Source organism: Balaenoptera physalus (genome assembly GCF_965194825.1).
Source record: "Balaenoptera physalus genome assembly, chromosome: 1".
In the NCBI taxonomy this organism is placed as follows: domain Eukaryota; kingdom Metazoa; phylum Chordata; class Mammalia; order Artiodactyla; family Balaenopteridae; genus Balaenoptera; species Balaenoptera physalus.
Genome location: NC_138882.1, coordinates 141,963,119 through 141,978,538, shown reverse-complemented (window position 1 = coordinate 141,978,538; position 15,420 = coordinate 141,963,119). Strand labels below are relative to the sequence as shown.

The window sequence follows — 15,420 nt, the reverse complement described above, 5'->3', positions numbered from 1 at the left end:
GGCCTCTCACTGTCACGGCCTCTCGTTGCAGAGCACAGGCTCCAGACGCGCAGGCTCAGTAATTGTGGCTCACGGGCCTAGTCGCTTCGCGGCATGTGGGATCTTCCCAGACCAGGGCTCGAACCCGTGTCCCCTGCATTGGCAGGCAGATTCTCAACCACTGCGCCACCAGGAAAGCCTGCTTTTAGGGATTTTTTTTCCTTTTTACTGAAGTATACTATGTTACCTACATGAAGACTTTAGTGTTTAAAGAGTTGCTTTATAATAATGGAGTATTTCGATAAATAGAAGGTAAGAGGGGAACATTTGCTACTGTGTTAAATGAAACTACACTTTTACCCGGTTTGATTCAAGTAACAGATTACTTTCTTATTTCACAATAATTTTCTTTACAGATTGCTAATGCATTATGCATATTGCTGTATCCAGGCCTTATTCTTATCGACTATGGACATTTTCAGTATCCTTTACTAATTTAGAAATGAAGTCAGATGCATATCATGAAATCTAGGCTCAGTTTGTATAATGTTGTCATCTAGTAATGTCTTATTTACTAGGGTTCTTGCTTATATAAACTATTTTTAAAATGGTAAAAGAATCTCTTCAGCAAGTGTTTAGTTGAAGGGTAAAGTATAAATTAAAAGTAGCAATGTTTTTTCACAACTATTTGGATTGGGAACAGGATGTTGGTAACTGATTAGCTGTTCTGGAGCTAATTCTGAAAAGGTGAAACATTTTCTATCTTTTGTAAATGTTATCTGACACTGACAAAAACAATCTTCCAGTTTTTGAGTTTTAAAACAAAATGTTTCTCTAACAGATAGTGGTAGCTGGGAGCTTCAGGAAACTAAAATTGAATAAATCTATGTGGATTTTATGTGTGTAATTTTTGATACCTAAAATAAGGAACATTCAAATAAGTAAATTATAGAGGAAAGTTGATAAAATCTGTACATGGCTCTCCAGTTTGTCTTCTAATGTATTAAATATTACTATCTGTCCCAAAGGAAAAAAAATAATCCACACCATGATTGCTTAATTAATATTTTTTCCTTTTGGTGCCAGTCTGTTTTATTTATAAAATTAAAATGTGTATCTGTCAAAGGACTTGCAAAAGATATTCAAATAGGTAGTTACTTCCATCATATTTTTTATTCAGTCCTCTTTCCTAATTGAGCTCTTTTTTTTGGCATTATAGGATCATGGCTTTTAGATAGTTTGATAATATCAAGAACACTGATAATAAAGAAAAGAAAAAAAGTTGTTTACAAGATTTTTTAATACTATATTTACTTTGAAACATTAACACTCATACAGAGAAGTACACAAAACATAAATGAACTGGCTATTATCCATGTCGAGAAATAGAACATTGTCAGTATCCAAAACCACACCTGTACGCATCCCAAGTAGTTCTCCTTCCTCCTTTCTCAAAGATAGCCACTTACTGACCGCTAGTACTATAGTTTGGTTCTCCCCCTTTTTTGAACTTTCTATAAAAAAGACAACACAGTACGGATTCCTTTGTGCTTGGTGTTTTTGGTTCAACATTCTGTTTGTGAGAGTTATTCGTGTAGTTGTATGTAGCTGTAGTTCGTTCTCTTTTGTTGCTTTATAATATTCCATTGCATGAATACACATGATTTTATTACTGATAGACATTGGAGTGTTTCCAGGTTTTGGCTATGATGACTATGTTGCTTTGACCTTTCTTGTAAATATCTCTTTGTACACATGTAAATATATTTCTTATGAGTGGAATTGCTGAATTACCGGGTGTGCACTTGCTTAATTTTAGATATTCCCATATGGTTTTTAAGCATGATCTACCAGTTAATACTCCTGTTAGCAATGGTGTAGGAGTTCCAGGTGCTCACCTTCACCAGTTGTCAGTTATTTTCCTTTTAACCATTCTGGTAAATTCGTAGTGGTATCTTCTCTGTGATTTGAATCAAACTCTTGAAGCTTTGGGGATTATGTCATTTTGTAGGGACACCTTTTTTTAACCACTATTTACTTTACTTTCCTCATTTGTAAAATGGGGATGAGAATAACCCTTACTTTTTAAGCTTTTTGAGAATTAAATGAATTCATATTTGTAAAGCATTTAAAGCAGTACTTGGGAGGTACTAAGCACTACATAAGTATTTATTGCTGTTACTATGCGTTACTGCTGCTGCTGCTTTTGTTGTTCCTGTTTGTTACTTTTCGGGCTCTGAAATTTTATAATGATTTGTTTGGGCAAAGGTATTTTTGACAGTTGTTTTGGACACTATGGGTCATTCATTTTGAAGACTCATGTTCTTCAGTTCTGGGAAATTCTCATAAATTATTTTTTTTTAATTCTCTCCCTTCTTTCTTGAGCTTATTAGACAGATATTAGATCTTTCAGCTCCATCTTGAGCATCTCTTTGTCATTTTGTTTTACGGTTTTGAAGACTGTCTTGCTTTATGAGTAACACTTCTATTAAATTTCATCTGTTCTGTTAAGCATTTAATATCTTAAATTTCAGTTTACTCTTTTTTTTCCCCCACTGTTCCCTGAATTATTTCCATTCTCCTAGGGTCAGTCTTTTCTCCTCTTCACTTTGGTCCTTTTTCTGTCATAGGTGTTCCTTATATGTCTATTTGATCCTGGTGTATTTATTCTAAGAATAAGGCAGAAGAGAAAGCTGCGTGTGAGCTTTCTATACATTTGGTCCACTATAGGGTACATGGCAGGATTCTGGCCAGTACTCTGGGATCCTTAAATGTCACAACGTGGAGGAATTTGCACTATAGTGTTGACTTCTACACTAGTTGCCCAGATAGTTCATTCCATTTCTTTGGAGAAATATTCCTTCTTTTGTTGCCTGGTAGTAAATGTTTTGGCTGCCAGGTAATCTTTGCAAAGGAGTGAGGTGGGATTTGACATCTCCATCTAGGAATTTTCAGTGAATCCTCTTGTTTTCTCTTCAACGTACTCAAGCACTCCAACCTGTTTGTTTCCAGAATTCTCTGGGGGCCTGCAGGGTGGATTGTCTCCTTGCTAGCCTGAGCTTCCTCTGTGCATTCACTAAGCTGTGGCTCCTTCTAGTTTATTTTATTTGTTGCCACTTCACTGTCCTCTTTCCATCTTCTAGAAATGTGTTGAAATCTTCATCTCTTGTAATGCATCTTCCTGTTCTTTATGGCTGTGAATTTATGCTTTAAAAAATTCCCTATCATTTTAAGGGGGTCTCAGGAAGGCGAGGAGGTAAACATGAGTACTCAGCTCACCGTTTTCAACTGAAAATCTAGTTGTGATATTATTTTCATATAACAGTGTTATTAGTTTCTAATCAAGCACATATATTAATTTATATTATTGATGCATATTATAGAGGAAAAATAGTGGTGTCAGTAAGTTTGGTGTTTTTTTTTAACTTTTGGAGCATTGATTTTGGTATGTGTTATAGTAATATTGTGAAATAGCCTAGCAGAAAACAAAGCTATGTGTTAACTATTTAGAGCTCTTTTAAACCTAAACAAATCAGTTGCTCTGTTTAGTAGTAGATTTAATATATTTGAAGCCACTATATATAATTTCAAATTTGTTTATCAATTCAATACTTTCAGCTTTTATTTAGAAATCATTTTCGTTATAATATATTATTACAAAATCACATAAGAAAAATGTTCTATAAAATACAAAATCTATCTCTTTTAATTATTGAGCTAATTCCTTGACACAGGAACATATATAATTCTGTGAGTCTCGGCTTTGCCTTGTGGGGTGTTCTTGGAGTATCTTACGACTGGGACCTGCTGGGGTCCCTGGCATTTTGCTTAGCTATAAATTATAAGCAGATGGAACTTTACCACTCCTTGCCATTTTTTTGTTTTTTACTTGGCAAGTGTTTTAAGAAAGGCCTCAAAGGAAAGGGGTGAGTGGCTTTTAAACAACAGTATTCAAAAAATTACTTCAGATAATTTATTTGGCATACTTACCTTTGCCTTTTGGTGATTTCTTATTAATGTGTTGGTGGCTATGGAGTAAATGGAAAGAGAGATCAAGTCATGTTCTATATTATTGTATTTTAAATCTTCCTAACTAGAGAAATATTTTGATCGATGTATATTTACTGGAGGTAATGTGAATTAGCTTGTTAGAACATTGCTGTAGGATTTCATCCCTTTAGAGCATATTACATTATATACTTATTAGAAATACATCCCAATTTGACATTTTTCTTCATAGCTGCATAGGAATGGCATCTAAGTTAAATGTTAAGAAGGATGGTGATAGTCTTCTTGTTGGGGAATTGCACATCTTAATAGTTGTGAATGTCTTAACTCTGATTTAAGTAGACTCTCATCTTAAACCCGTATTGGTGGCATAGATTTATCATTACTATACATTTGCATTTATTATATTTATAGTAATGAGACGCAGATTGATTTCTCAGAATTACTAACATCTCCCTATCTTACTGGTTCCCTTTGTTTTTGTTCTAGGCTTGTGTTGTTGATTAAACTGGCTTGTACTGTTGTGGCTTCCTTCATTCTCTGCTGGCTGCCATTCTTTACAGAAAGGGAACAAACCCTGCAAGTTCTAAGAAGACTCTTTCCAGTTGATCGTGGATTATTTGAGGCATGTTTAAAAACTTTTCTCTCGCTCCTTTCTGTTACAGTACCTTCCCTGTGACCTTTGGGGATTTCATGTAGAAGCACTTCAGCTGCTCTCCTCCTGCAGTCATTCCTTGCCAGTTATTTAATCCGGTACATAAGCTATAGCTTATCTGGCATTTTCCAGTACATTGTACAAATAGGTAATATTTATGCCATCATGAGATCCATAATTCAGTTATACATTTTTCTAATGAAATAGGGTTCATAATGAAAGACAGCATGAGAAGTTGCAGCTACAAAGGTAACAGCTTTGTGGTTTTTTTGGTTTATATTCTCTTTTTAGTCCTAGGAAATTATTTATTAAACTAATAATCATGTTTGCTTCAGAAAGATCTCATAATTCCTTATGAGGTATATAGCTTTCATCCATAGAAATTTTTAATGAGAATCATTCATTTCATTTCATTTAATGCCAGCTTAATCACTCTCGTTAAATTTTTATTGCATGGATAATTTGATTTAGAGTTAGTAATTAAATTAAACAAACCATTTTTCGGAAACAAAAAGGTCTTTTAATAAAGTTAGACAGAGACAACATATTTATAGATAATTTGCTTTTGAATAAACATTTCTTTTAAAAAGAATTAGAAAAGCATATATATCTTTTTGAGTATATGAAATGCTATAGAGTATCTTTCAGTGGATCTGTGGGAGGATGGAACCAGCATTTTGAAAGAGACTAAGAAAGAATTTGGTGTTGTGAAGGAACAGAAATGTGTGCCCTGTATGTCAATGGGGATGATGATAGTGATAGTACTGATAATCATAAATAATCACTATTGATATCACCACCACTTTCTTACTAGGTACCAGGCACTTCACATGTAATTTTATTTGATCCTTAACCATAGTGCTGAAGTAGCTGTTATACCCACTTTACAGATCAGAAAACTGAGGTCAGAGATTCATATAGCTTTTGCATGGCAGAGCTGTAATTTGTACTTTGAGGATTGTGCTCCTAACTTCTTTATATATCCTGTAACCTTAATACCTATATAAAGAAAAGTTTAGTTCTCCATGTAAGCTGCCTGGTTATTTGCCTTGCCTTCTGTTGGGTTGGCCAAAAAGTTTGTTCGGGGTTTTCCATAATATTTTACAGAAAACCTAAATGAACTTTTTGGCTAACCCAATATTTCAGAAATGGTATTTATCATGATAATTATAAAAATGAGTGTCATACACTTTTGATGGTGCTGTTGGTTACCTACATTCACTTGTTGCCCTCAAAATCTGAGGAGCAGTTTCATTGGCCCGACAGAGGGAGGTAGGATGGTACAGTTGCTGGTGATAGTTACTTTCTTTTTATTTATTTATTTATTTTTAATTGGAGTATAATTGCTTTACAATGTTGTGTTAGTTTCTGTTGTATAGTGAAGTGAATCAACTATATGTATACCTATATCCCCTCCCCCTTGAACCTCTTTCCCACAATCCCACCCATCTAGGTCATCACAGAGCACTGATCTGAGCTTCCTGTGCTTTATAGCATATTCCCACTAGCCATCTGTTTTACACATGGTAGTGTATATATGTCAATCCTAATCTCCCAATTCGTCCCACCCTCCCCTTCCCCCCCTGTGTCCACATGTCCGTTCTCTATGTCTGTGTCTCTATTCCTGCCCTGCAAATAGGTTCATCTGTACCATTTTTCTAGATTCCACATATATGTGTTAACATACAGTATTTGTTTTTCTCTTTCTGGCTTACTTCACTCTGTATGACAGACTCTAGGTCCATCCACATCTTTACAAATGACCCAATTTCATTCCTTTTTATAGCTGAGTAATATTCCATTGTATATATGTATCTTCTTTATCCATTCATCTGTTGTTGGATATTTAGGTTGTTTCCATGTCTTGGCTACTGTAAATAGTGCTGCAATGAACATTGGGGTACATGTGTTCTTTTGAATTATGGTCTTCTCTGGGTATATGCCCAGTAGTGGGATTGATGGGTCATATGGTAGTTCTACTTTTAGTTTTTTAAGGAACCTCTATACTGTTCTCCACAGTGGCTGTATCAATTTACATTCCCACCAACAGTGCAAGAGGTGTCCCTTTTCTCCACACCCTCTCTAGCATTTACTGTTTGTAGGTTTTTTGATGATGGCCATTCTGACTGGTGTGAGGTGATACCTCATTGTAGTTTTGATTTGCATTTCTGTAATAATTAGTGATCTTGAGCATCTTTTCATGTGCCTCTTGGCCATCTGTATGTCTTCTTTGGTGAAATGTCTATTTAGGTCTTCTGCCCATTTTTTAATTGGGTTGTTTGTTTTTTTGATATTGAGCTCCATGAGCTGTTTGTATAGTTTGGAGATTAGCTAATAGATTACTCTGATTTCAGGTGTGTGGTAAAATGGGTCAAACAATATGTGTTCTACATTAGAGGAAGTAAAGATTTCTTAGAAAAATTTCCAAAGATGAATAACTTCAGTATTTAGGAATAATGTGCTGCTCTTCGAAAAATATTAAGCATTTCTTGGGCGCATCTAAATTATGGTTGGCTAGATAACCTCCTATTGCGAAAAATGTGTGTGTGTATGTGTTCCTTAGAGAGTTTAATCAACTTAGTTATGAAATTGTGAACAAGTGCTTCTCATGACCCAAAAGTTTATTTAGAGATTATGAGCTGTACTTCATGGAGTTTAATATTTCTTTCAATTATACTAGAATGTAAAACTAACAAATTTCTTTTAAGGATAAAGTAGCCAATATTTGGTGCACCTTCAGTGTCTTTCTGAAGATTAGGGATATTTTGCCACATCACATCCAGATAATGATCAGGTAAGAGACACCAAGTTTGTATATAGTGTTTTATAAGCTACTCTAAAAGTGTCATGGCAATACCTCATTTATCTGGCATCATAGGGAGTAAGGTGGTCTTCATTAGTGAATATTCCACATAATGTAAACTCATTGCTCTGTATAACAGAACTCTTTTATTTGAAACATTTTATGTGAAAGTTATTGTTACCTACTTCTGTCTACCTTAAACATTATATTAAACATGATTTAACATAACCTTGAAGAGTCATAATTTTCAGAGGTGTATCAGTCAAGGGCGACCAGAGAAGGAGAATGAGTAGGAGATCACTGTGTGTGTGTATGTGTGTGTGAATTTATTATGAGGAATTGGCTTATACAGTTGTGGGGGGCTGGCTAAGCAAACTGAATGCCAGTCCACAAGACAGACATTAGGAGGGGCTATCTAGAGGGAAGGAAGAGCTGTACTGACCCCACTGCTTTTTGGAGTCTGATCTCAGGGAAGGCCTAAGCCTTCTTTTAAAGGGCTTCCAAGTGATTCAGGCCCCACCCAAGGCCGCACCCTTTTGGTTAACTTAAAATCAATTGAATAGGGACTTTAATTACAGATCTGCAGATCTCGTCACAGCAGCACCAACATTAGTGTTTGAATAACTGGGAGGTGTGTGTGTGTGTGTGTGTGTGCTGCCTTTCTCTTTCCTCCAGTTCTTTTGGTTGGAGAGTATCCTTTGTAGCCCACCATAACAGGAAGCAGACTAGTCAAGCTGAAGCCACAAAGCCACCACAAGTGGGAAAATTAGTTATTGTTTTACATTATAATACTTGTTTTCAGGGCTTTCAAAGACTGTTTGCCTTGGTACTAAGTGGCTCCAGACTGCTCTGCTTGTTGAGTTCTTTTTTCCTCCTTGCCCATTAACCATCACAAGGAGAAGCTCTAGCAACTTCCCACTCCCTTTCTAGCTTGTTCTTTCTGATTTACCATGGGCTTGAAAATCAGATAATCAACTTTTGTGAAACTGAGGGCCAAAGAGGTTCTCTCGTGAGTAACTTTTGTGAATGTTTGTGTTACAAATACAGCATTGTCTCTTTATACCTGGTTATGTTTTCTTGTTTGAGTATTTGATAATTGACTTTTAGCTATCTTTGTATCTTTTCCATAATTGATACTAAATACTAAAAAAAATAAGCAATATTTAGTTCTATAATATTTTGTTCTATTTTATATAATCATATATATATTAAAGTGTGTACATATTTCAGTGTATGGATTTTATTAAAATGTTATTTAGTCTTGAATTTATTATTTAATACATAAAAAACTTTAATTTGAAATCAACTTAAGTTGATAAGTAATGTGATCCTTACATTAAAAAATTGTTTCTTTGTTTTAGCTATATACCTTTATAAAGAAAACAAATGTTTAATTTTTATTAATTTTTTAGCTTTTGTTTTACATTTTTGAGCCTCCTTCCTGCATGTATAAAATTGACACTTCACCCCTCTCCCAAAGGATTCAAATTTACTCTGGTAAGTTTCTCATTACTTTAGATACTTAATTCTTGCTGCAATTGATCTTTTAAAAATACAGATATTTTCCTGCTTTGAACAGGATTTATTGGATTGAGACATGAGACATTCATTTATTTGGCAAACACTTACTGAGTGTCTGACATACTTAGGTGCTGTTTTGCACTAGGCTGAGCAATCAGAATCTTTCAGTTTAATTCAACAACTATTTAATTTCTTTGTGGTGGTCAGTGAGGGAATACAAAGAAGAAAACAGTGGTGATAGACATGTTTAAATTATTATGCTATAAAGCAGACGGTATTAAGTTCTGTCAGGTACAATGGAGTGCTGTGATAGTGTGGGAAAAGGAGATATTACTTTGAGGGCAGATTTTAGACTATTTATTAGAGCAAGTGGAATCAGAGCCAAATTTTGAAAGCTGGGCAAGATTTGGAATAGGTGGTTATATAACAGGAGAGTTCGAGACAGGAGGAAGCACTTGAAGGTACAGATGTGGGAAAGGATAGGGAATGATCTGGGAACAGCTATTAACCAATGAAATTTGTGTAACTTTTATGTGGGTATGTGTGTGTTGAGGTTAGGAGAGGATATAGTGAGAGAGAAGAGTCAGAAAGAATCAAATTATGTAAGAGCTTGAATGCTGGGCTGAAAAATTTGGAGTCTGATTTGTGTGCAAGAGGAGCAAAAAAGATTTTGGAGAAGGAGAGGGAACAGATCTCTGTTTTAGGAGCATGACTTGTATCAGTTGGAACATAGATTGGGTATATATTTTAGCGTTTCTCTGCGTGGGTTTACAGATTCCTCCTGGTTGTATTTCTGTGGTATTTAGAATTTGTTCCTGTGTACCTTGGTCTATAAAATGACATTTAAAGAATATCCTTTTAAAATATCAAGAAGAGTTAGTTTATGAAAACAGTCAGTCTTAGTGGACTTATAAAGGGACAACCTTTTATTTTTTATTATTGTTAAAAAATTTTTGGCCGTGCCACACAGTTGCGAGATCTTAGTTCCCTGACCAGGGATTGAACCCAGGCCCTCGGCAGTGAAAGTACGGAGTCCTAACCACTGGACTGCCAGGAAATTCCCTAAAGGGACAACATTTTAGAAATTGGGGTTTCAACTCTGGGACTGCCACTTATTTATATTGCATTCTAAAAACAAGCCAGAACAGAGCATGTCAGTCAAATATTTCAAAAGTGCTTATTGGTTCCACAGTGCAAAAAGATTCATGTTCCTCTTTTTTAAAGTTACTATTTTATTGACGATGTCTGTTGTTTCATTCTGTGAATGAACTCTGATCATAGTAAGTCATCTATAGTTAATATTCTATAGAATGTTTAGAATAGGAGGGGTGTGGTTAGTAATATTCTGATGTCTTCAGTAGCCCTAACTTGAAATATTTGCAAGCTTATGTAAAATGGTTATTTATCATGCTAAATAAAGGCATATTTCAAAGATGATGGAATGGAATTTCAGAGTTCCGGTAACTAGCAGTGTTAGAGATGATTACTTTTAGGATTATAAAGCAGAAAAAGCATTTTCTTTCTCTTAATTTCCTAATTTTATTTTGTTTGTTGTGTTTTAATACCAGACATTGTGTTTAAAAAATAAAAAAGACATTAATGACTTACTTTATTTTTGTTGATAATGTTTTAAATTCTTATTGAATACTTCTGAGAGCTTTAAAACATTTCCCATTATAATTATTTTAAAGTGTTTTTTCCTTTCAATTTAGATTGAATTATTTCTTAATATAAGTCTATAATTAAGGTAATTGATAGTATGAATACTAATATATCTATAGCAGCAAAGTTACTTTTATCTGTATCTTTTCAAGTAGTATTTGTTAAGTGCCCTCTAATGTGTCAGGTCCTCTTCTAGGAATTGGCATATAAATGAATGACAGCTAATATCCCTGCTTGCTTAATTGGGGGACATTCATGCTAATGGCAGGAGAAGAACAATAAACAAAATAAATCAGTTAACAGGAAAATATCTGGGAGTGATGAGGACTATGAAGAAAATAGTATTATGTGAAAAGAGGGCTGGTGGGGTTTGGTTACGGGGGTACTACTTCAGATTGAGTAAGGGAAGGCCTCTCTAGGGAAGTGACATTTCATCCTGGAACTGAATGATTGATTGATCAGAAGGAACCAATTACAAGAAGATCTGGGCTCTGACTTGACAAAAGCAAGTTTCTTCTCAAGGCAGGAACACATTTGGCATGTTCGAAGCATTAAAGGGACAAATATGAAGTGGCTGGTGTGAAATGAGTGAGGGAGACAGTAAGAAAGACCGGAAGAGGAAGGCAGGACCCAGATTATGTAGGAGTTTGGATTCTATTCTAAGTGTAATGGGAAGCTGTTGGAGGATTTTAAACAGGGAAATTACATGATCTGATATGGGGGCTAAATGGAGAATGGATTCTCGGGGGCAGGAGCATTACCAATTGGGAGGTTATTGCGGTGGTCCAACAGGAAGATGGGCATGGCTTAGACCACTCCTCTGCCGCCATCAGCAGAGGCGAGTGGAGAGAAGTCAGTGGATATTGTATTTGGGAGATGGTGTAGATAGGATTTGCCGATGGATTGGATGTATAGCATGTACAAGATAGTGATCCAGGTTTTTTGCTTGAGCAACTAGATTGGATGTATATAGATAAATGTCTAATATGCAGAATATAAACTCCTGAAAATAGATCTAAGTAATTATTAATTTAAAATCCCAAATAGCAAATGATTACTTTATAGAACACTGAATATATTTTATTGAAGTGCACGTTTTAAAAACACTAAAATGGATTTACTTTGCCAGTTTTAGATTTTGACTTTCTTGTCCTTCATGCTTTTTAATTTAAATTGTCAGAGATTCCAAGGGAGGATGAAGGTATGATTGTTGTGTCTGGATTATTTAGTAGTTTTGTTATGAATAACTGAGACTCAATGAACTTGTTGTAGATGGTTAGGTATAGCTTTATAATAATTATTTTTCAAAATATTTTGATTATTAAATTTGAGTAAAATATTATGCACATTAGAGTTGTGTATATATTTTCCTTCTAGCTACAAGCTATATTAAACTTTAAAATTTTACTTGAAATGATGTTTAGTCAGATTCATAATTAAATTGATATTATATTTTATAAGTTGTTATATCTGATTTTGTCCCCTTTTTCCTTAAGGTTAGCTGTGCACTGTCGTTCTTTCTATTTTCTTTCCAAGTACATGAAAAGTCCATTCTTTTGGTATCATTGTAAGTAAAAATGTTTCAGTATGTTTTATTTGTTTATTTATTATGATGTGTTTATAATATATAAATTTATTACTTACATTTAATCACCTAAGTGCAAATCAAAACTATGCAAATGTTACATAATTGCATAAAATTATTTCATAAAATCACATTTTTTCCAGAATGATCTCTTACAATTTTACTTCTTTATGATATATTTTAAACTGATAAAATTTTATAGAATAATTTCTGACATCTTATTGCTTCCTATATTTTTCATTTATCTTTTCTATATGCTAATAAAAACTGTCTTCCAAAGAGGCTCTACTTAGGTTGGAGCCTGTTTGTCTTCTTTGCCTTTTTCATTTCATTCATTTCCACATCTATTCAATAGCCTGTTCTCTCCATCAACCTCTTTAGAGGCTTTTATATGTTGCCTTCTTTCTAGTTCTTCTGTCAAAACCTTTGTTTAGACCCTATTGGCAATCCCTAACCAGACTCCTTTTTTTTAGGAGCATTAAAATTTTTTCCTGTTCTTCATAGAAATTGAATGGCAGTTGGGGGTATATTATCCCAATATTAAAATAGTATTTGCCCAGAACACATTGGAATACTTGAATCCTGCCCAAGATCAATCCCACCCATGCCTGCCGCACCCCTCACCCTGTGTTTGCTAGGTTCCTGTGGAAGATGCATGTATGAAATGATTAATGACAAATGGAAGGGTGTATTGCTTTTATTAGGTGGAGCTTTGAACTAAAACCTTAGTGCAGAGCTTTGTAGTAGGTGGGGCTGGCCTATGGGGAAGCCTTTTTTCCTCCAAAAAAAATAGTCTCGTACCATTGCAGACTGGGAGGGCAGCTTAATTTCATTCCCGGAAGTCTAAACTTGAGTTAGATCTGACCACTGTTATGTGAGGCTAGGCTGCCCCTATGCAAATCCCTAGTGCCAGGGGATGGAACTATGAGAGGTATTGCTTTCAAACATGTATAATTTTCCCCAGGATTCCTACTCCAGAGAAAGGAGCTCGATCACTGAGTGACCTATAATCTGACCATTCAGATTAGCTCTTGGGCCCTGAATTTCTGGAAGTTCATACTCTACAACTGTACCTAGATTATTCATAACAGTGCATGACTTTAATATAATTTTGATCAAATATTTTAAAGTTCCTCTTGACCTGGTTCCAGCTAAGCTATCATTAAACAAATATTTCACCCAATAAATATTTATTGATGGCCTACTATTTGCCAGATACTGTTCTGTGCACCTGGGATATATCTGTGAACAAAACAGACAAAAATCCCTACTTTCTTAGCTTTCATTCTCAAGGACAGACACTAATAATTAAATAAAAATAAGAAAATAATGTGTTAGCAGGTAATAAAAGTCACGAAGGATACATAAAAGAGGATAAGGGAAGTTGGGAGTACTGGAGCTGGGGGTACAGGAGTAAGTGCAGGTTGCAGTTTTAAACAAGGATGTCAAGGTAGGCCTTGTTGAGGAGATACTTGAGTGGACTGGAGGAGGTGAGGGTTAGCCAAGTGGACATCTGGGAGAATAACATTCTAGACAGCCAGTGCCAAGGCCCTAAGATGGGAGTATGCCTGATATGTTTAGGGAACAACAGAATGGCCAGTGTGGCCAGAGTGCAGTGGTCAATGTAGGAAGTAATAGGAGGTGAAGTTAAAGAGGTAACTTTAAGGTAAATTATATAGGATCTTGTAGGCCATATTGGGAACTTTGTCTTTTATTCTGAAGGAAACGGGGAGCCATGGAAGGATTTTGAGGAAGACGCATGATCTGACTTGATGTGTTTTTTTTGTTTTGTTTTGTTTATTTATTTATTTTTTATTTTTGGCTGCATTGGGTCTTTGTTGCTGCACACGGGCTTTCTCTCTAGTTGCAGCGAGCAGGGGCTACTCTTCGTTGCGGTGCATGGGCTTCTCATTGCGGTGGCTTCTCTTTGTTGCAGAGCACAGGCTCCAGGGTGCGTGGGCTTCAGTAGTTGTGTCACGCGGGATCAGTAGTTGTGGCGCGTGGGCTTAGTAGCTCCGCAGCATGTGGGATCTTCCTGGACCAGGGATCGAAACCCATGTCCCCTGCATTGGCAGGCGGATTCTGAACCACTGCACTACCAGGGAAGTCCCCTGACTTGATGTTTTAAAAGGATCACTTTGCTTATCAAATTATACATGTTAAATATGTACAGTTAATTGTATATCAGTATACCTCAATAAAGTTGTTAAAAAATAAAATGATCATTCTGGTGGCAAGTCAAGAACAGATTGTACAGAGCAAGGGTAGAAAACACAGAGACCATTTAGAAGGCAATCACCATTATCCACGCTGAGAGATGGTGGTGATTGGGACCAAGATCGTAATAGTGGAAGAGGTGAGAAGTGGTCAGTAGAGCCTGAAGGTTTCCTGATGATTTGGATGTAGCATGTGAGAGAAAGAGAAAAATCAAAGGTGTGTTCATGGTTTTTGGCCTGGAACGGGACAGATGGAGTGGCCATTGACTGAAATGGGGAAGATTGCAAGTGGAGCAGGATTACACTAGATGTGAACAAGGTGGGAGGTTCCCAAGATCAGTGTTGGACATGTCTTTGGACATCAAGTGGAGGTGTTGAGTTAGTATTTAAATACAAGTCTGGGTTGGATATATGAGTGGAGTCCAGAGAGAGACTGAGCCAGAGACATAAATTTAGTAATTTCTCAGTAGAGATGACATTTAAAGTCATGAGACTGGATGAGATAACCAAGGAAGTGAGTATAGACAGAGAAGAATACCAGAGACTGAGTCCTGGGCCACACAATATTAAGAGGTCTGGGAGAAGAGGCAAATGGGAATGGCCATCTAGGATGCAAACCACAAGAGTTAGTGTCCTGGAAGCTGAGTGAAGAAGGTATTTTAAGGATACAAGGTCTCCTGTCTTACACCACTCACAAAAATTAACTTGAAATGGCTTAGACTTAAATGTAAGGCCTGAAACTGTAAAACTTGTAGAAGAAAACATAAGGGAGAAGCTCCTTGACATTGTTCTTGGCAATGATTTTTTGGATATGACACCAAAAGCAGAAGGAACAAAAGCAAAAATAAATAATTGGGACAGCATCACACTAAAAAGTTTCGGCACAGCAAAAGAAATACCAAAATGAAAAGGCAACCTGTGGAATGGCAGAAAATATTTGTAAATCATGTATCTGATAAAGGGTTAATTATCCAAAATATATAATGAACTT

The 15,420-nt window shown here is 35.7% G+C and overlaps 1 protein-coding gene across 1 annotated transcript in view; it reads left to right on the top strand.

The window, feature by feature from the left end:
- Positions 1-15,420, top strand: part of ALG6 (ALG6 alpha-1,3-glucosyltransferase) — a 60,729-nt gene that overhangs the window by 30,071 nt on the left and 15,238 nt on the right. The window contains exons 7-12 of the mRNA XM_082454169.1: positions 396-460; positions 3,714-3,905; positions 4,477-4,612; positions 7,351-7,436; positions 8,858-8,942; positions 12,125-12,195. Of these exons, the coding sequence (XP_082310295.1) occupies positions 396-460; positions 3,714-3,905; positions 4,477-4,612; positions 7,351-7,436; positions 8,858-8,942; positions 12,125-12,195 (635 nt within the window). The remainder of the gene's footprint in view (positions 1-395; positions 461-3,713; positions 3,906-4,476; positions 4,613-7,350; positions 7,437-8,857; positions 8,943-12,124; positions 12,196-15,420) is intronic.